The sequence below is a fragment of the Pteropus vampyrus genome, unplaced genomic scaffold (genome assembly GCF_000151845.1).
Source record: "Pteropus vampyrus isolate Shadow unplaced genomic scaffold, Pvam_2.0 Scaffold590, whole genome shotgun sequence".
NCBI lineage: Eukaryota > Metazoa > Chordata > Mammalia > Chiroptera > Pteropodidae > Pteropus > Pteropus vampyrus.
Window position 1 is genome coordinate 365906 of NW_011889371.1, and position 26107 is coordinate 392012.

At 37.9% G+C, this 26107-nt stretch overlaps 1 protein-coding gene across 4 annotated transcripts in view; it reads left to right on the top strand.

The window, feature by feature from the left end:
* The first annotated feature begins 15710 nt into the window (after positions 1–15710).
* KCNN2 (potassium calcium-activated channel subfamily N member 2) overlaps positions 15711–26107 on the top strand; it is a 143157-nt gene continuing 132760 nt past the window's right edge. The window contains exons 1-2 of one of the 4 annotated variants that reach the window (XM_011384549.1): positions 15711–16973; positions 17517–17612. In XM_011384549.1, the coding sequence (XP_011382851.1) occupies positions 15711–16973; positions 17517–17612 (1359 nt within the window). The remainder of the gene's footprint in view (positions 16974–17516; positions 17613–26107) is intronic. The other 3 variants (XM_011384553.1, XM_011384552.1, XM_011384551.1) reach the window with 3 other exon arrangements.

A 26107-nucleotide genomic window follows, 5' to 3' on the forward strand; every position in this document is an offset into this window, starting at 1 on the left:
CACCACTCCCTATTGTCTTATACTCAAAGGGCTTTACTCATTTGTTTCAGGACAGTCTCCTGAAGGTATTTGAGTTTGTCCGCTATACCTAGACCTTCGGACCGTAAAGCCCACCTATTGGCCTCCTCCTGCTGGATAAAGAGTCCCAGTTCATGAAACAAAGTTCTAGATTCCTCTTGAAAAGAAACTTTGCTTAGAAAAAATGAAACACTTATTTACAAATACATGATTCTATTAGGATTTGAATTTAGGAGTTTCTGCTTCCAAAGTCCAAATGTTTTCCATTACATAATGAAAAAAAAAAGTATTATGAAATAAAGCAGAAGGTAACGTTTTTGTTTTTGTTTTTCTCAAAAGGAGAGATTATTGATTCCATCTCCAAATATTTAACTTCACCTATGAAAAGAGAATTTCAAATGATCACTTGTCAAAAGATTGAGTGGATTGTCATTGCTTACTTGTATCCTGTTCAAGTTATCCCAACCTCCCACTTGACAACCAAATTATAATGCATTGTACAGATATTTTTTATTATTTTAGCTAGTCGATTATATGCCACACAACTATGATCTGAGAATTGCTAGTGTATGTGTGTAGATGCTAATACACACATATGTATATCACACACACACACACGCACACGCATGTATTTCTCATGGTTAATGTTGCTTTCCCAAAGCAGGTGTCTTTCATTAAAATGATCAATAGCCAGAGTATAATATAAATGTCTATAAAAATATATCATTACTCAGAGATCTTACTCATAAAATACCAATGACACAGGTTTATAGACTTTTCTATTCTTAGGTTTATTTTTATGGCCAAATTATAGAAGTTTTAAAAACTTTTAGTCTTTTCAATTTTACTTGATAATGGCACAAACCTGCCGTTGGTTTAAAATAAAACATAAAGCAGAAACCAAAAAGTTTACATAATATTTTTAAAATGATATTCCTAGAATAGTATTTTTCCTATCCTCTTAATCATTTAATAAAAAGCATATTAAAATGCTTCCTTAGGCAAGGTATTGTGAGGAAGGTCATAAAAATCAAGTTAAATTGGCATATTCCCTTATAACATACAGTTTAAAGGCATCAGTGAATTGATATAGATACACAGAATATAAGAATTACAGAATTCGTAATTTGTGGGGGGATGAGGTGCGGGAGCAATGATTATTATTTGTGGAATGTAGATGAAAGATTCTCTCCAAAAAAATTTCTTCAGCATTAACAGTCATACCAACATATGTGACTTGAAAGTAGATACTGCACAGTAAAGCCTTAGCAAACTCAACTACAATGAATTCTTGGAAACCTAGAATTAGTTGTAGAAAATCAATATTCTAAGATAAAGATTACAGCACTAGAATACTTATTTTAATAATTTTTAGATAATTTTTTAAAAATTAATTATATTTTTCTCAGTTTTATTAAATAGACTATGGTGTACATAATTTAATGTTTTCCTAATCACTCAGGATTACTATCTGTGATGGTAAATTTTATGTGTCAACCATCAATCTATTTGGTCAAAAATGATTCTGGGTGTGTTCATGAGAATGTGGATTAAATTAACGTTTGAATTGGTGGCCTGAGTGAAGCAGATGGCCCTCCCTCATGTGAATTCGGTCAATTCAGGACTTGAGCAGAACAAAGGCTGTGTAAAAGAGAACTCTTCTGCCTGACTGACTTGAGCTGGTACATCAGTCTTTTCCTGCCTTCAGACTTAAACCGAAATATTGGCTCTCCTTAGGTCTCAAACCTTCTGACTCTAAGAATGGAACTTTTCCATCAGCTCCCCTGGTTCTCAGGCATTTGGACTCAGACTGGAACTCCACCGTCCATCTCCTGGGTCTCTAGCTTGCCAACTACAGATCTTGGGACTTCTCAGCCTTTTTAATCATGTGAGCCAATTTTGAATGATTTTCAAAATTTAATCATTTAATAAAGTGACTTAAAATCAGAATGTGTATGATGAGCACCACATTAGCATTCTAGAAGATTAAATGGAAATTGTGTATCAAAACACAGGCAAAAATACGAAGCAATGGAAATCCTGGGTGAAAAAAATAAATGATTTGGAAGATATATCTAGGACATAAAATATGCAAATAATTAGTATACTAGAAAAGGGAAAAAAAAGTATTGAAGGCCAAATACTCTGAGCTGAAGAAAGAATAGAGTCATTAGACTGACTCATTGTCTGTAGAAGAATTAATGGGAAAAAAATGCCAAGCATCCATACATTGAAATATACCCTAATAAAAATTTCTAAACTCCAAGAATATAGAAAAAAATTTATAAGCTTCCAAATTAAGGACCAAAAGTTATTTTAATTAGAAAGGAAATCAAACTAATTCCCAATAACACCACTGGAATTAAAATGTAGTGAAATAATATGTGTAGGTTACTCAGAGGAAATGACTTCATTCCAAGGGCCCTATAATCAGTATGTACTAAGAAATTTTTCATCTGATAATAAAAAGATATCTCAGGCATGTAAGGATTCTGAGTGTATGTATGTCCCACTAAATGGAAATTGAATTAAAACAACATCATTGAGATAAGGAACGATGAAGAAAACAACAAATTGTGGTGAGCAATAAATCATATTCATATATATACCCACATACATACATTAAAATTCACTGGAGTGATTATGAGGATGTCAATGGGAATCGTATTATGAATCAGTTCTAATGTTCTCTAAGTCTTATGATGTAGGAAGATATTGGCAAGCAAATAAAATCAAAGAAGAAGAAAAAAGCCTAAAATGTATTAAATTAAGAATTACAAAATTCTTAATTAGAAATTAGAAACATTAAATTTGCAATGATTATAGTTTTGAAAAGGCTATTATTTGCTGCAGGAGATATTGCACGTGGCCTTATTAATTTTAGCTCCCTGAACTATTAAATTTATCTGGTATATTGTATTTTCTTTAAAACTTTCTTGATTTGATTTCTATATTTTTGTTTGTTTATTTCTTGAAAAACTAATGGGGTGTGTTTTATTGCCCATAGTTCTCCTTTAGCATGATTACATCCACAAAGATCTTTTATATTTGCTGTCACATAAAACAAATGCATAAGATTTTTAACTCTACAGAAAAACTGTTGCCACACAACCACGATCACCTCCATCTCCATCTCAACCAGTGATAGTTGAAGTAGTTCCGGAGAGTTAAGTGGAATTAATTATTTATAGCAAGTTTAGGAAAATGTTATTCTGGTTTGCCCAATGGCCAAAAAGTAAATAAATAGCTACTTTATTGGTAAAACTGTGCCCAGTCTGTGGTCTATCTCTAGATTTGCTCTTACCTGCATAAAAATCTGATACCTAGAATCTGATTCTGACATAGTTCTTGCCTATAGGTTTCCATTCATTTCCATTTTGGAAAAAAAAAAAATTTCAATGGAAGACTAATTAACTCTGGGACGGCAATAAGCATCTGGACTTCAGGAGCAACTAATACAGAATATTTAGTAACCTTGATGAAAGACCATAGTAAGATTTCATTTCCACAAAGCAAAACAGGACAAAGCAAAAAATTAAGTTCATATCTGTGAATTCAGTAATTACATCAATAAATAAAAAAACAAGACTTTGATTTTTGGAAGTTTGTGTAGCCTCTAGGTTTTTCTTTTTTCCTAAAGCAATAACTTTTAATTCATGAACTCAACATTAATTCAGCAAACACTTAATGGACACCTCCCATGGACCAGATGCTAGTGGGGATGGAGAACCATTAGTTACAAGGCTGGGAAATAACAGAACTGGGCATGTAAGAGATCGGGGAAGGGCTCAGAGTCAGTTCACATGCTCGAGTTTTATGTTTTTTCTTTCTTCACTTTTATTATATTTTAAAAAATATAATTATATAAATCTCACCCAGTAAGCAACACCTAAAGGCTATCATGTCCATAGTCACATCTCCTCCTCAGTGCTTACCACTACCATCCTAATGATCTCCTTCCAATAAACTTATATACAGATAGGAAGATATAATTTTTATATGTGGGATCATGCTCTATGAATAGATCTGTCACTAGGATTTATTTAACAATAAGTGTTGGTGATCATTCCATTTCTCTACATATAAGTCCTAATCAACCTTTTTAAAAATTATCATAGGATGTTTTTTGATGGGCATTTATTTTATTCTGTTTTTTTTTCTCCAATGCATCCTGCTACAGTGAACATCATATATCTCTGCATACATGCAAATATTTTTAAAGAATAGATTTCTATTAGTGGTCTTGATAAGTGAAAAGATATACATTCAACATTTTGATGGATATTGCCAAAATGATTTTTAAATAGGCTTTACCAATTTATACTCCTATCTATGGTGTATGAGAAAAGTGGTTTCTTGTATCCTCACCAATGCATTATAGTATTATCATTCAATAGAAAAATTTTTTTTCATTTCAGTTTGCTTTTCCTTGATTATTCAAGTTTTATTTTTGCTTTCCTTGAGCATTTGTATTTCATCTTTTTCTAACTGCTTTTTCATATCCTTTTATTATTTCTCCATCCAGTTTGGTTTTTTTCCTTTCCTCTTATTTTAGACTTTTTTTTTAAAAAAAACTAATTTTTGATATTGACCTTTTATCTGTTAAATATGGCACTTATGGTTTTTTGGTTTTGGTCCCTCTGGATGTTTTATAATGCTATAAGGTCAAATCTGTCATCTTTTCTTTTATAGCTGTTGGCTTTAATCAATTGCTTCTCCATCTTAAGATCATAAAACTATTCTATTATTCAATTCTTAAGTGGTTTCGCTTCTTACATTTAGTGAGTTTTATTTTTAAGGATTAGTCAGATCAGCTACATTAAATAGGCTTAGGAAGGTTTCTAAACATTTGAGGCAACTTTTTAATTTTTAGAAATTGAGAAAGAAACAAAGTGCCTTGTCCTTTGAGCTTCTTGGGGGCATTATGTGTGCTATATTCATTTCTGTTTTCAAGCGTAAACTAATGTTTCCACTTCTTGCCTAGTTCCTCTTTCAGTCTGCTGATAATAGGGGTCTCTCTAGTTAGTCATCTGAAAGCCTTCAGCCTTCTCTCCTTCCCTGACCTCTCCTGAAGACTGTGAAACCAAGATCTTCCTCAAACCTGGGAGAATGAAGGCTGCTTCCTAGGAAAATCCAGGATTGCTCTTAAGAAAAAAAGAAAAACTAAAAAAAAAAAAAAGAAAGAAAGAAAAGAAAACAGATTATAAGGGCCTCCTAAAGACTATAAGTCTAAGATATACAAACATAAGATATTTTCTGTGCTAGTTATTAATAAGAAGGACAAAAGAGAAGTGAAAGGCCCTTTCGTGGCCATGTCTTATGTAAATCCACGTGAGACTAAATTCTACTCTCCTCCCTCTGATTGAAGCTCCAATATACCAGGTGAATATTCAGGTCAGCTAAGGAGGAGAGTAGCCCCTCATTATTTAAGTCAGATTCTACCATTTGCAGCTAGAGCCCAGTTTCAAGACTGCCTTCTTTCTCTTGTTCTCTAAAGCCCTGATCTGGGAATAAGCAAAATACTAAAATCTAGAACAGGAAATGTCAGAGTCTTTTACCTTGAACTCTGCTTAATAACCTAGAAAATCTTTTTGATTAATTTTATTTCAGTGGCTTAGTACAAGTCAAATTTATCTTCAAGAACAAAGCATTCAGTTTCTATATTGTTTCTCCATTATCTACAAAAAAACAAAGTTTAAGAAGTTTTACTCTTAGCAAAGGATATAATAAATTTAAACAAAAACATTTCCATTATCTTGGCTAAAAACACCAACAAAAAACTCCATGAGCAAATTAATTCTTCATGTAAGAATGGGAAATGTTCAGGAACTTTGCATTCTTTTGATATAATACCCACCTCCAACCTCCCCTACACAACCATCCACGAAAAGGCTTGGAGCTGTTGGCTCAGCTTTCATAAGAGGGCCTCTGACTCCCCTGGTCTCTCTTTTGAGCACTGGTGTGAATCTGATTCTGGTGCTGCAGTCACTTGTCAATATCAAGTAAGACCCCCTGCCACTTACATGGTGCTTGCCTTGTGCTGTGTCTCCTTAACTGCTCAGTTCTTTAAGGCTGGCTCTTCAAACAGCTGAACCATATGCTACATGCTGGCTATCGAGTACACTTTTACTGCCAACCCTCAAGATTGAGAGCATATATGGGACTTCCAAAATTGCCACTGATAACCTTGTAAAAAAAGCTTCAGTCTCACCATGTTGTAAGTGTATGTCTGAACTACTGAAATATGATAGAGCTAAGATAGTCAGAGAAAATAATTAATGGCTGTGAATAACCATTACCAATCATCGTCAGAGAATGCTTTAGTCCTAGTTCCTTTACATTGTTAGTATAATTTGATGAGAATAATTTTTAACTGTAGAATTCAGTACAAAATATACTTGACCTATTACTTATACTTCAGTAAGAGAATTCTACATTCCGCAATTAAAATGAAAATGCCGCAGCTCATTATTCTGTTGAGATTCATCTTAAGATATTCACTGACTCATGATACTGTTGGGATTTATAAGCCCTCTGGATAGTATCTCACAGGAAAAAGTCTTAAATCCTCAACTGCTTTAAAATGTATGGATAATAGTCCAGTTGCCCAGGAAAACTTATTTATGCTCCTCCTTAATCTTATGGACCAAACGTTGCCTTACCAATATTGATACTTTCATCTTAGTATTCAGTTTTGTTTGGTGACTTCTCTCATCAGTTTTTAACAGCTTTCTTGAGATGTATGTATAATTCACATACCAATTCACCTATTTAAAGTGTAACCAAGCGATGAATTTTAGTATATTCACAGTTGTGTGACCATCATCACAATTTAATTTTAAGATATTTTCATCACACCAAAAAGAAACACTGAACCCATTAACAGTGACTCCCCATTTAATCCCACTGCCAGCTCAAGACAACCACTAACGTCACTTTTTGTGTATAGCTTTGTCTGTTCTGGACATTTCCTGTAAATGGAATCATATAACATGAGGTATTTGTAACTGGCTTTCCTTCACATGTTTTCAAGTTTCCTCCATGTTGTAGCGTGTATCAGAACTTCATTTCATTTCACTGTTGGGTACTATTCCATTGTAAGAATATGCCACATTTTTATTCATATACTTAGTAGATGATGGACATTTGAATTCTTTCCAATTTTTGGCTATCATGAATTATGCTGCTATAAACATTCATGTACAAGTCTTTGTGTAGATGTATATTTTTATTTCTCTTGCATGTATACCTAGGCGTAGAATTGCTGAGTAATGTGTTAACTTTACATTTAAAATTTGGAGGACTACTAAACTGTTTTCCAAAGCAACTGTGAATCATTTTACATTGCCACTAGCAGTGTATCAGGGTTCAAATTTCACCACATTCTCTCCAACATGTTATTATCTGTCTCTTTGATTATAGATGTCGCAGTGGATGTGAAGTGATGTCCAATTGTAATTTTGATTTGCATTTCCCCAGTGGCTAGTGATATTCTACATTTATTTCCATGTGCTCATGGGTCATTTTTATATCTTCTTTGGAGAAATGTCTCTTCAGAAACTCTGCCTTTGGGCTATTTATACTTTTTATTATTGAGTTGAAAGAGTTTTTTTATATACTCTGGTTACAAGTCACTTTTCATATCTGTGACTTACAAATATTTTCTCCCACTCTAGATTCTCTTTTCACTCTCCCATTGGTGTCCTTTGAAGCACAAAAGTTTTAATTTCGATGAAGTCCAATGCAGCTCTTCTCTTTTGCAGCTTATGCTGTTAGTGTCATGTCTAAGAAAGTATTGCCTAATCCAAAGTCGAGCGATTTACCAATACATTTTCTTTTAAGAGTTTTACAGTGCTTTGTTTTGTTTTGCTTTACATTTAGATCTTTGATCCATTTTGAATCAATTTTTGTGTTTGATGTAAGGAAGGAGCCCACGTTAGGTTTTTTACATGGGGATATCCAATTTTCTTAGTGCCATTTGTTGAAAAGACTTTCCTATACCCATTGAATCATCTTGGCACCCTTGTGAAAAATCAACTAACCATAAAGGTAAAGGCTTATTTCTGGACTCTCGATTCTGTTCCATTGGTCTATATCTATCTTTATTCCATTATACACCAATTTTGGGATCAATTTGTCAATTTCTCAAGACAACTAGAATTTTGATAACAACTTGAAAGAATCAGTAGATCAATTTGGGGGGGGATTAATGTCTTAATAATATTAAATCTTATGATTCATGAACATAAGATGTGTCTCCATTTATTTAGGACTCCTTAAGTTTATTTCAACAAAAATTTTCAGTTTGTGCATGTTTCACATTTTTGTTGATATATTTTAAAATATTTTTATTGTACATGGAATTGTTTTTTTAATTTCATTTTTAAATTGCTCCTTGCTAGTGTAGAGAAATACAGTTGATTTTTAAAAATATTAACCTTGTATCCAGAAATCTGCTGAACTTGTTTATTAGTTCTAATAATATTTGAGTGGATTCCTTAGAATATTCTATATACAAAATCATGTCATCTATGAATAGAGATAATTTTACTTCTTCCTTTACATCTGGATGCCTTTTGTTTCTTTTGCTTGCCTAATTGCACTGGCAAGAACTTCCAGTACAATATTTAATAGAAGCGAAAAGAACAGATATTTTCTTGTTTCTGATTTTAGGAAGGAAGCATTTAGCCTTTCATTAGTAACTATGATGTTGAATTTTTCATAGATGCCTTTTATTGGGTTGAGAAAATATCCTTCTATTTCTAGTTTGTTGGCTGTGTTTATCAAGAAAGGGCTTTGAATTTTGTCAAATGTTTTTTTTTTCTGTGTCTATTGAGATGATTATATGGTTTTTGTCCTTGATTCTGTTGATATCAAGAATTGAGCTTTAGATGTTAAACTAACTTCACATTCTTATAATAAACTCCGCTTGGTCATGGTATGTATATAATCATTTTTATATGTTGCTGTATTTAGGTTTATTATATTTTGTTTAGGATTTTCGTATCTATATTCGTAAATAATGTCAGTCTATAGTTTTCTTGTGATGTCCTCAAGGTCAGTGATTTGTTTTCCTGCCAGCTCAAATCTACTGTTGAGCCCCTCTAGTCAATTCTTCCTTCTGGTCATTGTACTTTTCAACTCCAGAATTTCCATTTGATTCTTTTAAATAATTCCGATCTCTTTATCACAATTTTCTGTTTGATGAGTCATTACCATCATCGCTCCCTTTAACAATTCTTTATGGTTCAGGACTGAGTACGTGAACTAAGCTGGTTCAACAAGATTCATCAAGAGCGTTGTTTGGAATGTCGTGACAGAGGATGATCTTTCTTCTGAATGATGTGGGTGTGCATGTGAAACCTAGAACTGCTACAGTCATTTTTCCTACCATAAAGTAAAATAATCTGAGGATTAAGCTAGTATATATGAAGGAGGACAATGACAGGAAAATATCTGAGGAAAGTAGTTGGAATCCTGATGACGTGTTAACCTCTGAATCAAACAGCATTGAAGTCTTCTCTAATTATGATATTTTCAGTAATATGAACCTAGAAATGCTCCTTCTTAAGAGAACTTGACTTGAGAATGAAAGTATCCAATAATTTTAACTAAAACATTTTGAGGAGTACTCATTTTAAATAGTGAAGGCAAAACACTGTGTCAAATAGTGAGCTTTGTCATTATATTTGTCTGGTATATATCTGTTGTGTTTTTTCCTATGTTGTATCATTTATATCATTTTGTATCACATGGATAATTATTATACATTAATACTTGAAACAGTAAAGAAAAAAGTACTACTATATTTACATCCATAAAAATGCAACATCAACAACACTAAATAAAAGTCATTTTTAAGAAAAACCTGGTATATTAGATGAGGAAGAATATGCAAACCTTAAAGAAGATGTATTAGCATTTAGAATGTGTTACTGCTGATGACACTGTTATGTTTAACTTAGAAAATTGTGGTTCTTTCTCTTCATATGAGTGGGCAAAAACTCTCTCCTTGACTTTAGACAATTATTTGGGAAGGGGGATTTACAAATAGTTCCAGATAAGGAGACAACAATATAAAGATAGACAAAAGCTGATTTATTTCCTCAGCCTGTTTGACAGGGGTGGAGAAGAAAAAGGAAAACAGGAAAAGTGAAAAAAAGAGAGAATGCATCATGTACCCTAAGTAGCATCATAGTGTTTTAGTACTGAGCAACCGTGAAACTTTTGGGATCACCAAGTGGGACTTGACCCTGGTATTTAGGGATGGTTTTATATATGTTTGGTCCCACTTTTGTTAATTCTTGACCCCAGCTGTGAGACATTCAGGTTTTTCTCTCCTTGTTGCACACAGCCTGGCTTCTTTTCTCTGGTTCCCCCACTTTTTGGCATAAAGGGAAAAACAATGGGAGGACAACAGAGGAGCCAGGCTGGACCCCTGAAGGACTGCAGATAAGTTCCTCTAAGCCACAGGGCAAGGACCTTGAATCTGTTTCTTCTCCTTTATTACAAAAAAGACAAAACGGACTTTGTTAGCATCAGTGAGTACTCGTCATTGGCCTTCAGCTTTTACTGGATCTTACAAAATTAAGGAATGTCCAGGCTTCCAGCAAAGCGGGCAGTGAACTGTGTGTGAATAGACTAGGGTATGTTTTTTATACTTTTAAATTAGGCACCTTGAACCTACATGCATATAGCACTGCCACTTCATCCATACAAGTATTAGATCCTTATAAATTATTCTGTTGATCAAATGAAGTCAACAAGGGGACAATAGTTAAGGATCATAGAATCCCAATCAAGTCAGTGAAAAAATGTGAGGTAATTCAAAGACAGTAAATGGTAATGATAAGCCACTACTGTCCATTCCTGGACTATGAAATATAAGCTTATATGAGTCAATAGAGTCAATAGGTCATTTTTCTCCTAGGAGGAAAGGCTAGGGGAATGTTAAACAGACTCACCAGACAGAGTCAGAAGACTGTGTTTGAAGTCTGGCTTCTCCTTGCTACTCACTAGCTATGTGACCTGGGGTAGCCCAGAAACTATATCTCAAGCATTCTCTTTACCTGTAAAATGAAGATAATAATAACACTTTTCCAACCTTCCATGAGGGTTCTTATGAGATGTAAATAAAATAACACATGAGAAACTGCTTTATAAGCCAGAATTTGCTGTCCACTAAGTTTTTTTTTTTTTTTTTTGACTCTATATTTGGATGTGTTTCTATCTACCAAGGGATATCTGTTTATGAAAATCCACAGACTATTTTTAAAAGACTTATCATACATAGTCAATAATTTCAATCTGTTTGCCTATTTAATTATGTGACAGTTCAATTCTACTAGCAAAACTAGTATAATTTCTACCTTTATTTTTGCTAGTGCTGCTGAGACTTTTATAGATATGCTAATTAGCTGAGAAAGGGTAAGAAACAAGGACTAGACTAGAAAAAATTTGGAAAGTTAATCAAGTTAATGAATAGGCCCCAACATGATGATTAGTCCCTGAATAATGGTGGTATTGCTAAAAATTAACAAGACTCACCAAAAATCTCATTCAAGTCTTGATACTTTCTAATCATAGTGCAGAAATATAAAGAATTCGTACAATAATTATTCTAATGTTTTGTTTAAATGTAGTATATTTTGTGGTTTAAGAACAGCAGTGGTTTTATGGCCTTTTAATTATGTTTCAGGAAACATGAAATTGATACTGTGCTAAGAAAACGACTGTGATGATACCCTGATTCTCATTTGCATTTACTGCAAAACAAACTAAATCCAGAAAGGTTGTGTATTATCACAACCTCTGTGTTTGGTACCACCGAATAATTTACTAACCTGGGCAAAGAAAAAAGAAAAATCTCAGAAAGGCATTTACTTTGTAGGTCAAAGTTTCCCTCATCATACTATATGGGAAGGGACTCGTGCCTCGGCTGCTTTGGAAACAGACTCAAAGCATCCTAATTCAAGAAAGTCCTGCTTTTTAAGGAACAATAAAGAGAGATAGCTCAAATAATTCCTATGGAAAAGAAAATTATAAATAACAGCATAATATAAATCTAAATAAAATAAAGGATCCGAGTGCAAACAAGCTAAAGCTTTTCCCCAAGCCACTTTGGTCTGGGAAAACCATTCTAAGATCATTATCAAGCGTGTGTTGGGGCGGGAGGGGGGTGGGGAGGCGGGACAGAGCTGAGGGGCTTATGTTCATTTGCATATCCACAAGTTTGAAATACAACAAATGTAGGAAAGCAATTGTTCTAGTCTATAAGAAAAAAGGCAATTTTTACAGAAAAAAAATGATACTGGTAGAAATAAAAATATTTAATTGATTAGTTTTGAAATGTATTTTGTGGATGAGTAGGACCTCTGGTGTTAAACTAGAGAAATTCCACCACTTACATATCTCACTGGCAGAAAGAGAAGGAAATATATTTTTCCAAAAGCTCATCATTGGAGGTTGCAGGTCCCTGTTTGTGAACTTTCCTTCAATTTTTTTTCATTCACTCCTTCCCCACTCACAAATATAAATGAGTATATACTATGTGCAAAGCACTATCGACGTGGAAGAATATTGTCTTTGTTGCCCTAATTGCTTAACTTGTTACATATATCTCTATAATCTTATATATGAAAAAAAGCAATGATGGTACACATATTTTAAAAGTTTGTGTATAAGCTTAAAATTCATTTGTTAATTTTATTTAAAAAAGAGAAATGAAAAATTAACTTCTTACATGTGCCTCAAACAGTAAAGTTAGTAGGATTCAGACAAAATGTGAAAGAAAATTGTTGGGGCATCTTGTGCTTTTTCATCATCATACAGTGGAGGATTCTCACACTCTCCAAATACAGACATTTATAGCAAGGTGATTTTTTGAGTTTGTGTGATCCAGTGATTCCTTAAAACAGAAAGACGATAAATGTCTGATTGACTTGCTGTGATATAATTATATTATTTCAGGAGCTTTTCCAGAATATTGACTAGGCAGAAGCATTGTTAACTTGAGTTTTGATATTCTGACAGTTCCTCAGGCTGTGATACAAATTTCCATTTCTTTCTTACCTTGTGCATCCCATCCTACCAGAGCTCCCTTTTTGAGCCACAGGAACTCCATACATCATTGCTATAAATCTCAGTAAACACTTTATTTCTACATGATTAATAGCACTGCACCTAATCCAGTATTAAGGCATAGAGATGTACGTAGCAAAAGATAGAATATTTTCCCCTGTCATTTTGTTTATGGAAATCTAATGGAAGCCTTGAATTTGCTATTTGAGAAAGTCAGTTTGACTCAGAAGATGCAACCATTACTTTTCTTAGGATATTTTAATAACTCTAGAACCTTATATCTAATTTATTATTGGTAACAATTATTGTGATATTTGGGGGAGTGGTCTATGTAATCTTTCATCTAAATTTATAAAAGTCCAATTTTCATGATATCACTTTGAAGTATTTAGGTTTGTAAGGATGAATCAAATTTTTTCACTCAATCAGCGTCATAGAGCTGTATACATACACAAGGCTGTATAATTTGTTATAAAGTGAAAATAAATGCGTGATGGATTTTGAGTTGGATTTTGTCTCACACAAGGTGAATAACTTTTAATTTGGAAGCTTTCATTGTAATCTCAAATTACTCATTAGAATTATTTTTAATAGTTATGCTCCCCACACAAGTACATGCAATATCTACTCTGCCACCCCAAAGACACAATGAGCTTCATAATTCGAAACAAGTTTTATTCAATTGCCAAAGATAATACTAGACTATAAAATACTGTCTCCAGTTTTTAGCCATTGAAATTCTATTCTTGACCAAGATTATTGAGAAATGCAAGCTCTGACAGTATTCATTGTGCCAAGTCCAGGACTATGGGACTAAAGGCAACCCTCTCCTTTTTTCTTCTAGATTTGTTTACTTGCATATACAAAACATTAAAATTGTCTAACCCATGTCTAAAGGATATCCTAAAATGAATTATTCACTCCATGGCATTGAAAACACATACTCTCTCTCTCTTAGGAGCAGCTACCTGGTTAGCAACTTTAGGGCAGCTGCCGAGTAGAATATCAGGAAATTGGATCCAGCTGAGAATTTCAATTACCTAATGAGGGTGATCCGCTTTCACTCTCATTTCTTGGTCTAATTCATTGTAACAATCTCTGTCATAAATATCGTGCTTTAAAAATCACAATTTAAAATGCAAACAAGTAGTCAAATGGCCGATTTCTTTCATTTTCTTTTCAAGAGACAGGAATTTCAATTTACAAATACAAACGATAAAGACTTAAGATGGAGCTGTAACAACCCTCGAATGGGTGCACTACCGCTTTGTGTTGGTACATCGCTTAAAAGAACACGTTACAGGAAATTTGTGAAACAGAAATATGTAATTTTTATTGGTGTATTAGAGAGTAACATATTATACTTAACTCTAGCAAAAATCCCGCAATGTCCTTGGGCAGGTATTATTCAGCCTGAGTTAGTATTATAGGTAATTTCCCAGCAAGGTTATGACTACGGGTGTGAATGAGCCCGCGCCAGGCCCCTCTCCCACCAGCCGCCGCAGTCAGAGCTTGGCAGAGAAGATGCTCCGTGTTTGCGCATCTGTGACCCGCCTTTGCTTTGTATTTGTGCTGCAGGTGAGGAGGAGGAAGAGGAGCAGAAGAGGAGCTGGCGGCCCGCGGTCGCTGAGCAGGCCCCTGACCCTCGAGCGAGCTGCCTTTCCACAGCCGAAGCCTACCTACCTACCCACTTGGGGCGGCCAGAGGACCTGAGTGCGGAAGCCGGAGACCCGGCGGCCGGGGGCGCTAGCCCCTCATGTTCCGCAGAAGGCGCAAATGTGAGCAGGCGGTAGCAGGGAAAGCCCTCCGCCCCCGCCAGGGGGACCCGGGAAGCCCGCGCGGGCTCCCCCCGCGGACGGCGGGGATCCCCCTCTCCGGCCCCGCCCCCATCCTCCCGCGCGGCCTGGGTGCGGAGGCAGTTAACCCTATCCGTGCCGCGGCGCACTTGGGAGAGAGCTCCGCGCAGCCAATCCCGACTCCCGGGGCCCGAGCCGAGCGGCAGCGGAAGATAGCGGAGTGCGGCCCGCTTTGATCTTGCAGCGGCCAAACTTGGGCTCAGGCCCTGGTGCTGCACTCGGTGTAGCCAGTCTCCAAACTTTTTTCTCTCCAAAGCGGATCCCCCCGCAGTTATTTGACTGGCAGCCAGCAGCCCACTCTCCGCAGGACGTTTAGGGAGAGGTGGGCGTGGGGCGAGGAGGCTGCTGTTCCGCAGCCCTCTACGAGGCGTGCACGCGGGCGGAGGAGTGGCCCGGGTTCCGCACTGTCCCCACTCCTGACCCATTGCTGGGGTGGCCCAACGTGCTGCAGTACCCGGCGCAGGTGATCTAGACTGCGCGTCCGGTACTACTTAGGGGGGCCGCGGCATGGGAGAGAGGACATCCCTTTCTTTTCTCCTCTCAGTGCAGTCTGGCTATTCTGCCCGGGGAGCTCCCCATCTCTATTAGTGGTCACGGGCGCTTCCAATCAGTAGATGGACCCCCACACATCCTGACCTGGCCTGCGCACCCTAGGGTTTTCCTCCTGCAGATCCTCCTCCCCATCTTTCTCTCTGTCACACATGTTCCCCTAAGCCGCGCGCCGCAAACTCAGTCTTGGTCCCCGCAGGTGATGTCATGCCCATTGTTTTGGTGCGCCCAACCAATCGGACTCGCAGCCTAGATTCTACTGGAGCCGGCATGGGCCCTTCCTCGCACCAGCAGCAGGAGTCCCCGCTCCCGACCATAACGCATTGCGCAGGGTGCACCACCGCCTGGTCTCCCTGCAGCTTTAACAGCTCTGACATGGAAACCCCATTGCAGTTCCAGCGCGGCTTCTTTTCAGAGCAGCCACCGCCGTCGCGCTCCTCACACCTGCATTGCCAGCAGCAGCAACAGAGCCAGGACAAGCCGTGCCCGCCCTTCGCGTCCCTCCCGCACCCTTACCACCACCCGCACCTGGCTCACCAGCAGCCCGGCAGCGGCGGCAGCAGTCCATGCCTCCGGTGCAACAGCTGCGCCTCCTCCGGTGCCCCCGTGGCGGGGGCGGGGGCGGGGGATAACCTGTCCCTGCTGCTCCGCACCTCCTCTCCGGGCGGCGCCTTCCGGACCCGCACGTCCTCGCCGCTTTCGGGCTCGTCGTGCTGCTGCTGCTGCTCGTCGCGCCGGGGCAGTCAGCTCAATGTGAGTGAGCTGACGCCGTCCAGCCATGCCAGTGCGCTCCGGCAGCAGTACGCGCAGCAGCCGGCGTCCGCCTCCCAGTACCACCAGTGCCACAGCCTGCAGCCCGCCGCCAGCCCCACGGGCAGCCTCGGAAGCCTGGGCTCCGGGCCCCCGCTCTCGCACCACCACCACTACCCGCACCCGGCTCACCACCAGCACCACCAGCCCCAGGCGCGCCGCGAGAGCAACCCCTTCACTGAAATAGCCATGAGCAGCTGCAGGTACAACGGGGGCGTCATGCGGCCGCTGAGCAACTTGAGCGCGTCCCGCCGGAACCTGCACGAGATGGACTCAGAGGCGCAGCCCTTACAGCCCCCGCCGTCCGTCGGAGGAGGCGGCGGCGCGTCCTCCCCGTCTGCAGCCGCTGCTGCTTCCTCCTCAGCCCCGGAGATCGTGGTGTCTAAGCCGGAGCACAACAACTCCAATAACCTGGCGCTCTATGGTGCCGGCGGCGGAGGCAGCACTGGAGGAGGCGGCGGCAGCGGCAGTGGGCACGGCAGCAGCAGTGGCAATAAGTCCAGCAAAAAGAAGAACCAGAACATCGGCTACAAACTGGGCCACCGGCGCGCCTTGTTCGAGAAGCGCAAGCGGCTCAGCGACTATGCGCTCATCTTCGGCATGTTCGGCATCGTGGTCATGGTCATCGAGACCGAGCTGTCGTGGGGCGCCTACGACAAGGTACACTCTCGAACTCTGCTCACCCTTCCGGGTCCTCAGAGTGGCTGGGATGGGCACTGGCGGGAATTCCCGGGATAACGAGCATGGCTCAGACGCGCACCCTTAGCCTGAGAAGCAATTATGGAAAGGAAGCCTTTCCGCGCGCAAAGTTCTGGAGGCAGTGAGTGCCCCGCGCACTTGGGCACAATAAATAAGTGGTTTCTGGAGTCGGTGGGGGGAAAGCATGCTCTATTTCTCTTCTGATACTCAGGATTTAGGAGGCCTCTTTCAACCTGAAGCGCTTAAACTCGGAAATAACTTCCTCTAGGGTTTTCAGAGCTAGGAGCCGCGCCTGGATGTAGGATGCACCATCCCGCTGCTTGGCTTTCCCAGCTCTCCTCTCCTTTCGCTTCCCTTTGAGGACAAGACAGCCGCCCCCTCCACCTCCCCTAGTCCACTTGCTGGGGGACTAACTGACCCCTTCCGGGACGGGGGGTGGGGTGGGGGTGTTGGAAGGTGGTTAAAAGTGTTTCTTTCTTAAAAGTACTTCTCTCTGTGTTGCAGGCGTCGCTGTATTCCTTAGCTCTGAAATGCCTTATCAGTCTCTCCACGATCATCCTGCTCGGTCTGATCATCGTGTATCACGCCAGGGAAATACAGGTAACTTAGGTTCTGCTGTTTATGAATGACCCAAAGCCATGCTGCCAGCCTGGAGAAGCTCAAGGCAGTTGACGCTTTTACCAAGCACTCATGTCAGTGTCCTTGTTTGAGGTTATAGAAGACACAAGCTGTATTCTCATGTTAGCCCCTGACTCGTTCTTTCAGAGAGTTAAGAACAAAACAGTGCAGCATGTAAACATGCAGGAGTTTCTGGGATGTACTTATTAAACCCTTCAGATTTTCTCCTCTCTTTTTTCAGGTAGATCCACTTCTCCAAACGCATTTGTTTTCCTTCAGTACAGTTTTATCTATAGGGTAAACGTGTATTCTTGTTTGATACCACCTCTTCCTAGTTGATGCCTCAGTATGGAAGATTGTGTCCATCTATATCATCTTCTCTTATGTAGCTTGGAGAAGAAAATTGGCTCATGATATTCCTAGCTAATATATAAATAAGATATTAGAAAAGCTCTCACCCTTTCTATATCCCCCATCATGGGTGAAAAAAAAAAAACTCGTAAGTTTTGAATACAAATTCTGTCTACATGGTAGTTTAGTAGTTTCTGAGCTACAATCATTACATCATTTTTTTTTTTTTAATATCATTGAAGAGCACAGGCTACTGCCCTTGTGAGCAGTCTTGTTAGGAAAATGTCTTAAATGCAGCCAGGAGCTCTATTGTTAGATTTGGCTGTTACTGACAATTTCTGAATCCTCTGTACAAAATTCATGGGTCATCTTTTGAGTTGTTTACTTTTCTGTAGCTTAAGTCAAAGGAATATTAAGGTTTACGAGTTAAAATAGACTTTTCAAGAATTAAGAGAATTTAGGAATTCCCAATATAGAATTTACACTAATATGCATTTCCCGACCTATTGGAACAGTTGTTAGACATTTGGTGGATCTATTAAAACTTCAGATTTAATCTGCTTTCCTGTAGAAGTGGCCTTTGAATTTAAAATACTGTATAGAACTTGCCATTTAAGGAATTATTATTAATTATGAGTTAAATTAATTTTAAGTTAGTATTTAGCAAACAGTAACTATGGATGATATCGATTTTAACTCTTACACAAACAAAATACAAATGCACATGACCCCAAAGGAGAAGGGAGAAGTTACTTCTCCTTGCTTTCAAATTTGCAAAAATTTTGAAAGATGTGATTCTAAAGGAATGAGGTTAGAGAATGAGAATATGTAGAGGTAAGTAATAAAACTGTTCTAGCAAAACTAGGCAAACACACATTTGAACTCTAATAATTTACATACATCCATCTTTAATTTAGTACTAATGTTTGTGGGCTTTTGAGATTCTTTCAAACATTTTAAAGCGATTCTAAAATCTAACTTAAAAATTATGAGTGTATCTTCTCGTTTTTGACTTGAAGAATAGATACTCAGAGCTGGAAGGAACAAAATAGGTTTAAAGGCCCTTTGACTCAATTCACAGATGAGAAACCTGAAGTCAAAAGAGGTGAGTATCTTACCAGAACACGCAGCTAGACAGTGCAGAGCGTGACCAGGCCCTATTCTAGCTCCAGAATGCTTCCTGTTGCACTCTTACTTGCCAGCGGCCCTGAAATGTGGACATTTCTTTGTGGTTTCTCTCTAAATCCAAAAGTTTGGTATAGGAATAGAGTTAAACTTAAAAGGTGACCTAAAATCTTCTTAGCTATTTTTAAAAATCAAGTAACTTATTTTTTGCTTGGCGACCAGAGTGGTTTTACTTAATTTACCCTGGAAAGAGAACTTGCTGTTTTTTGTTTGACTTTTAATTAAACATAAGCTTTCATTTTGTTGCTTATTCCTTCTGAAAAGCACACAGCTACACAAGCATTCATTAGCAAGGATATTTGATGGTATTAACATCAAAAACAAAGTGTCTTCCTAAAAGCACTGCCTTTTAAAGAATTATTGGGCTATTTTTTGAAATAACTGATAGAACTCTAAGAGGAGCTGCCAAATGTTAATTACATGTTGTAAAAGTATTTGATACCACATTAGAACTTTTGAAACTTATATAAACTAATAAAAATACAGGAAATCATATTTTTACAGATTGTCACACTTGAAATAATTCCACTCATAGTCTAATTTTGAGAGCAATTTCTATTACACTAATGCATAGATATATTGATTAGAGTATATATAGCATGGGTAAGAAAAATGAGGACATAGATCGTCCCTCTAAGGCAAATAAGGACAGTGAACTTCTCTGCTGTTTGAGTAATATAAACATCATAGAATGTTAGATTTTTTTTAATTGGGTTTATTTTATGTGATGTATGGTTTCTGTTAAGTCAACCATATTTAATATAATTTCAATATAGATGCTTGGGTAATATTTATTGGTTTCAGATGTAGCTTTAACACTCGGTATTTTATTTAGATAATAAACAAATGTTTTAAGCTGAAGCTCTAAATTCTTATACACACACACATACACATATACACATACATATATGCATATATACACACACACATGTGTGTGTGTGTGTGTGTGTGTGTGTGTATCAAGAACCAGAAAAAAAGTAGGAATGTTCTAATTTATTTCGAGAATAGAGTCAGTGCTGCCACCAAAATATTTCACTCTGAACCTCAATGAAACCAAATGCCCAGGCTTGTGTATCCATGTGGGAAATGATGAACTGTGCTCTTACTTATTGATGTCACCGCTATAGATATAATTTTTTTCATAAGTTTTAAGCAAATAGGCAACCTTAGTTTACTATTAAGAATTCCAAACATATTGATTAGCTTTGAGCCAAGGAACTAAATGAAGGGGTTATGCTGCCATTCAGAGCATGTCTTTGGATATAGCATGTAGTCTAAAATAAGAGTTTCTCTTTTTCATTTTATCATTTTAGTATGATGATTAGATAGTGACAGTTAGCTTGTGTGGGTTTCTGGTACATGGTATGATTTCTCACTGCATTCAGGAAAAGTGAGTGTTATAGTCAGTGTTTTGGCTCTACATGTATCAGAACTGATTAACGTGCATGGGGAGGCCCTGACATTTCATGGAGAACCTTGGAAAGCAAGTCACTGTGACCTTTGTAAAATGTTTATACACACTCCAGCAAAATAAGATGGTTCAGGTGAGTCATGGACGGAAATGTTTGAATTGAAATAATGTGATGGAGAGGCTTTGTAAGAACAGAACTCAGTACATTTCAGCTTTGGTGTCATTTTTCAGTACCACAGACAGCTCAATGCACAAGGCTATAGCTTGTTCGTTTACTAATTACTTTTACACCCCTCCAACCAAAAATGAAATCACTATTTTTTGTTGTTGTTGTTAGGATGCTTATGTAAAATCAGATTTAGTGGGAGCAAGTTTTCAACTAAGTAGATATTAGACTTTTTCGAATAGACATTTGACCTTATTTTATGTATGCATCAGTAAAGCCAAAAAAAAAATGATGTATAAATAAATTTTAAAAACTTAGTAAATGTCTATGTATCACAACCTTCTGACCGAAGAAACATACTATAAAAGGGATCACTTTTATGAAATTTGGAAAGGTTACTCAATACTAAATAAGTAGTCTCCCACCTCAAGTGTCAGGTCTAATAATAGGAAAAAAACAGGCATGATTTCTGGTGACTTTTCTTTTTGCCTACTCCCTCTGTGGGGTGGGAAGTATTTCTCTGATGGAATAATACAAAACAAAGTTCATACACTCTTTAAGATCTTTGACCTAAAAAAAATTTGTAGATTTCACTGCATCTTGTTAACTTGAGTGTATTTTAATTTCTCTTGCAGAAGCAATTTTAGTTAAAAGAGTTGTTTAAGTATTTCAATCTAGGCAAACACAAGATTTTATTTTGGGAAAGAAGGTTCCTTGGACCCTGATCTTCCTAGTTCTTGTGGTATTTGGAAGAATGGCAGGTACTATACTTTAAAGTTGAAACATTTTTGTTTATTTGATTGTATTTTTGTAGTAATGTAATTATATAATAAATAGCATTAGGAGAAACACTGATTTTTGTTTGGCGTCTTTTGCAGTGGAATAACTCTACGTATTCTCTTTCAAGATAGCTTTTCAGAGGTAGACAACATAGATCTAAAACTGGAGGAACAGAAATTAAAATTTCTCTTTGCTTGTGCATCTGGGCCACACAAAGGAGGACAGAGCAAATGAGGGCGGGGGCCTTAGCAACCTCTAAAGGAACCTGGCCTGGTTGGGGACGGATGGCCAAGCAAAGCACCCACTGAGTAGGTGCTATCGCTTGCCTTGTGGAGGCTGGAAAAGGACTCTCACTTTCCCACTTCTACAGAAACAAGTAGATGCTTCCAGGCCATGTGGAAAATACTGCATATCATTATTATTCATGTTAATAAGAATAAATATACATAGTAAAAGTAACTTAATACAAGAGATTTTAAAATAAATGCTATAGTCACTGTCTATATACTCTCAGTCCTGCTTCTCAGAGAAAACCACTTTTAAGTTTCTCATATAGCCTTCTAGAATTTTTCAAAAATGAATACTTAGGTGTGTTTAGATGCACACATACCTTCCTTTCATTCCTTAATATATCTTGGAGGTTTTTTATCATCAGCACGTGGAGACCTGTCTCATTCTTTTTTAGCAGCAGCATTTTATCCCATTTTATGGATGTACTGTGTACTGATAGGCACTTTGAGTTTTCTAGGTGTTTCTATTATAGGCAATACTAAAAATGAGGACTACTGTATACTTATTTTAATCTACTAGTTGGAATATATGCATATGGTAAAAATCCAGCAGTCAGATTGCTGAATCAAGGAGAGTTTGCATTTTTAATGGAAAGGTATTGTCCACCCGCCCTTCAGAAATCTTCAGAGTTGATGTTCCCTGCTTCCCACACATTAGTCCTTCACAGCATTAACACTGGATATTATAAAAAGGAATTTTAAATATCTTTGACATTTTAAAGTCTAAAATGTTTACTACCTTCCTGAAAGTTTTTCTGAAGGAAAATTATTTAAGGACAAAGTCCATAGGCTTATTTGCAACATTTTGTAATATCTAGTGCTGCGTTGTCTAATCTGAAAAATTGAACAATTGTAAATATGTCATCATAAGCAAATATTTGCCAACTTTTTTATTTTAAAAACTTTTGGAGAGCTAGTGAAGATAAAGGAAGCTAAAAAAAGTAGAAGGAATCATCTTAGATTCCTTTAGGTCTCTGCCGTATCTATGAAGTAGGTGAGAACTGCTGGTTGACTGTAAGACTCCAGAAGATACTGAGGTGGAAAACTTGCCTGAATTGCTTTGTTGTATGGTGGGCAGCTCCACCACTGATATCTGTATTGCCAACAACTTCCACATTAGTTGTAATGAGACTCTCAGTCCCTTTGACTTTGTGTATACACTGTCGTAACGAAATCACTCAGGACTAATTTTCTCCGCCTGCCTGTGTAAAGTCGTTGCATTATTAATGGGTGTGGCGCTAAATAAAGCCGTCCTGGTGTATTTACAGACCAGCATCACAAATGAATGAAGAGTGGAACTTTAGGTTTACCACAAGTGGGTTTGCTTGATCTACCAACTTGTTTGTGGGCCACATTTTGTACAGCTTGGAAGGAAGGGCACTGTGGGCTGTCATCGTCCCAAACCACATCTGGCAGGGCACACAGAAGGAGTCGGCACTGATTTCACTCTGGGGAATTACTTTGGTCAGGGTATAATGTGGTTTGTGGGGCCAAATTAGGGAGAATTTTTGCTCACGAGGAAATAATACAATGTTTGCTACTTGAGAAGTACAATTTTAACCCAAAACTCACTCAGAATTCTATTTATAAAACTAGAAACTGTGCGGAGGGGACCTAAATTTTTATCCAGCCCAGTCTCCCATGCAACATGGCAGCTCTCTTTATGTCAACTTTGATAAAAGTGGTCCCCCACTTTCTGCTCGAATCCTCTTCCCATGATTATCAGTTCGATTGTACAAGGCTGGCTGTTCTATTGCCAGACAGCTTTTATTTTTAGGAAGTTTTTTTGTTTTGTTTTTTACTATTAAGGTGAAATTTGGTTTTATTCCTTCTATAGTCAACATTTTAAAAAAATTTTGAACTCTGCAAATATAGTGGGAAATAAAGCAGTAAGATCCCTTTCTTCTTGGAAGTAACATTCCAAGCAGATGGGGTTAAGGGGAGAGACAAAAATTAAGTAAAGAAAAAATATCCTTGGAAGTCGTGGTAAGTGCTATAAGCGCGATATAAAGGGCTGAGATGGAAAGTAATTGGGAGTGGAATTCGTGCACAGCAGACAGAGGCATAAGAGGAGCACTCTCTAAAGAAGGGACTTTTAAACTTACACATAAAGGAAGAGAAATAGCCAGCTTTGGCAGAATCTGTGGACACATCCTGTGCAAAGCCCAGTGACTGAAAGAAATTTACTGTAGCTAAACACGTGAGAGCAAATCAGTGTGGCCCAAGCAAGGAGAATGGTACTGGATGGAGTGGGAAAGGATGCAGGGTTCTGATAGTGAAGGGTTTTAGGGCCTAGTAAGGATCTTTGGATTTGTTTTCAAAGTGCAGCGGGGAAGTCATGATCCAGCTCACTGTTTCAGCAGATCTTTTGTTGTTGATGCTCTGAGGAGATTGGTCTGGAGACCATTAGAAGGCTCTCAGTGAGGTCATGTCGTAGTGAAAGAAGATGCTCACTTGGCTTAGTTAGCAGCACTGTAGATGATGGGAAGTGGTCTGATTTGAGACTCATGTTGGGGGTAGAATGGAATTCCTAGCAGATTGGATATGACAGATGAGGGCAAGGGACTATGCACAGCTGATTCCCAGGGTTCTGATTGGAGCAACTGAGTATATGGTGCTGGGAGGAGATGACTTAAATTGAAATGTAGGACGCAGAATCAGAAAATTTTTTTCATAATATACTTGAAATGCTTCTGATTCTATAAGAGAATCTAGGGTTTAGAAGAAGGTCTGCAGTGGAAATTTAAATTTGAGAGTAATTGACATAGAGACTATTTAAACCTACATAGGTAGAATCACTGAGAAAGAATAGAAAGATGAGAAGAAGGTTGACAGTCGGTCAACCTCTGACATCTAGAGGTTGAGTAAAGAAAGAACTAGAAAAAAAGATAAGAATGAATTGTCTCTGAGGTAGAGATGGGAGTTGTAAGGAAGGCGCAGGGCTGTCTATAGAAAGCTGCAGAGTCTGTTAATATGGGGTAGAGAAGTGCCTTTTGGATTTGGCAAGTTGAAGGTCATTGCTGACCTTGATGAGCAGGTCCAGTCAAGTGGTAGATACAGAAGAGAAACTGTAATTTCCAGTGTAATAGAAAAAATGATTTCCCCTTTTACAGAACCACAAAGCAAACATTTAAACATTCCTGATCAGACTTAAAAGGTCCCTGACCACATACTTCTGGACTTACTCTGTTTTGTTGAATTCCCTCTGTAAATAAGAAGGTCAGAAATGTACCCAGTACTTTCAGATGGATTATGCCAGTGGTGTTGTTACCCGTCTCCATCAAAAATGTCCATGGTACCGACTGTTACTAGTCCATAACGGTTATGGCTTCACAAGAACTGTTGCCAAGTAACACTTGTAGAAGTGTAATTGAACTGAATGTATGGCTTTACATTTATTAACCCTGTTAGATAGCATCTTCGTTTCAGACCAGTGTTTCTTCCTGCAAGAATTGTTTGAACCCCAATTCTGATGTTTATTTGACAAACTTTAGTTTTGGAAAATGCTATGTATTAACTGGCTACGGAATTAGCCCAAGGTTTCAAATTAGTGCTAAATTCTGTTCCAGAAATATGGTCAATATTAGTGGCTCTTAGCTGGTGTGCACACCTGCCATTCACATATTAACTCTTCTTCTAGCTTTGTGCTAGCCACGAGTTTGAAAAGTGGACCTTGGGAACCCATGCTGAAGCTGTGAGTAGGCCACAATCAGAACTTGGCAGTAGGACTTTTTTTGTTGTTGCTGTCTGCTCATCCATGATACTTGGTACAGCCTCTCAAGTAATAACAACTCTGTGAACCCTATCAGCCAGCCCACATTTCTTACAAAAATGTCATGGAGACTATCAGGTCCTTTGCTGAAACCCACATATTCTCGTGAACAGCAATGTCAATATCTATTAATGATATCCAAGAAGGAAACAAGACTGACTTGCTTATCATTTTAAGCATTACAATGTGGGCTTCATGACCAAATGTCTTTTTTTTTAATATCTGTTTTTCTCTCCATATTATAAATTTAATAACTTCATATTAGAAAATTTATAAAGCATAGAAAACATGAAAAAGGATATATTAATCTCACCACCCAGAGATAATTATTGTTTACGTTATGTATTAATATGAAGTAGATGTCATGGTATTTGTTATATATCTGTGTGAAGAAATTTGGTATTCTCTTCAGGTAACTTTCTGTTAATTTCCCCATGCCATTAAACATTCTTAATAGCCCCACTTTTTTTTTTTTGCATCCGGTAGATGTAGTCAATTTAATCCTTTCCCTTATATTTGGAC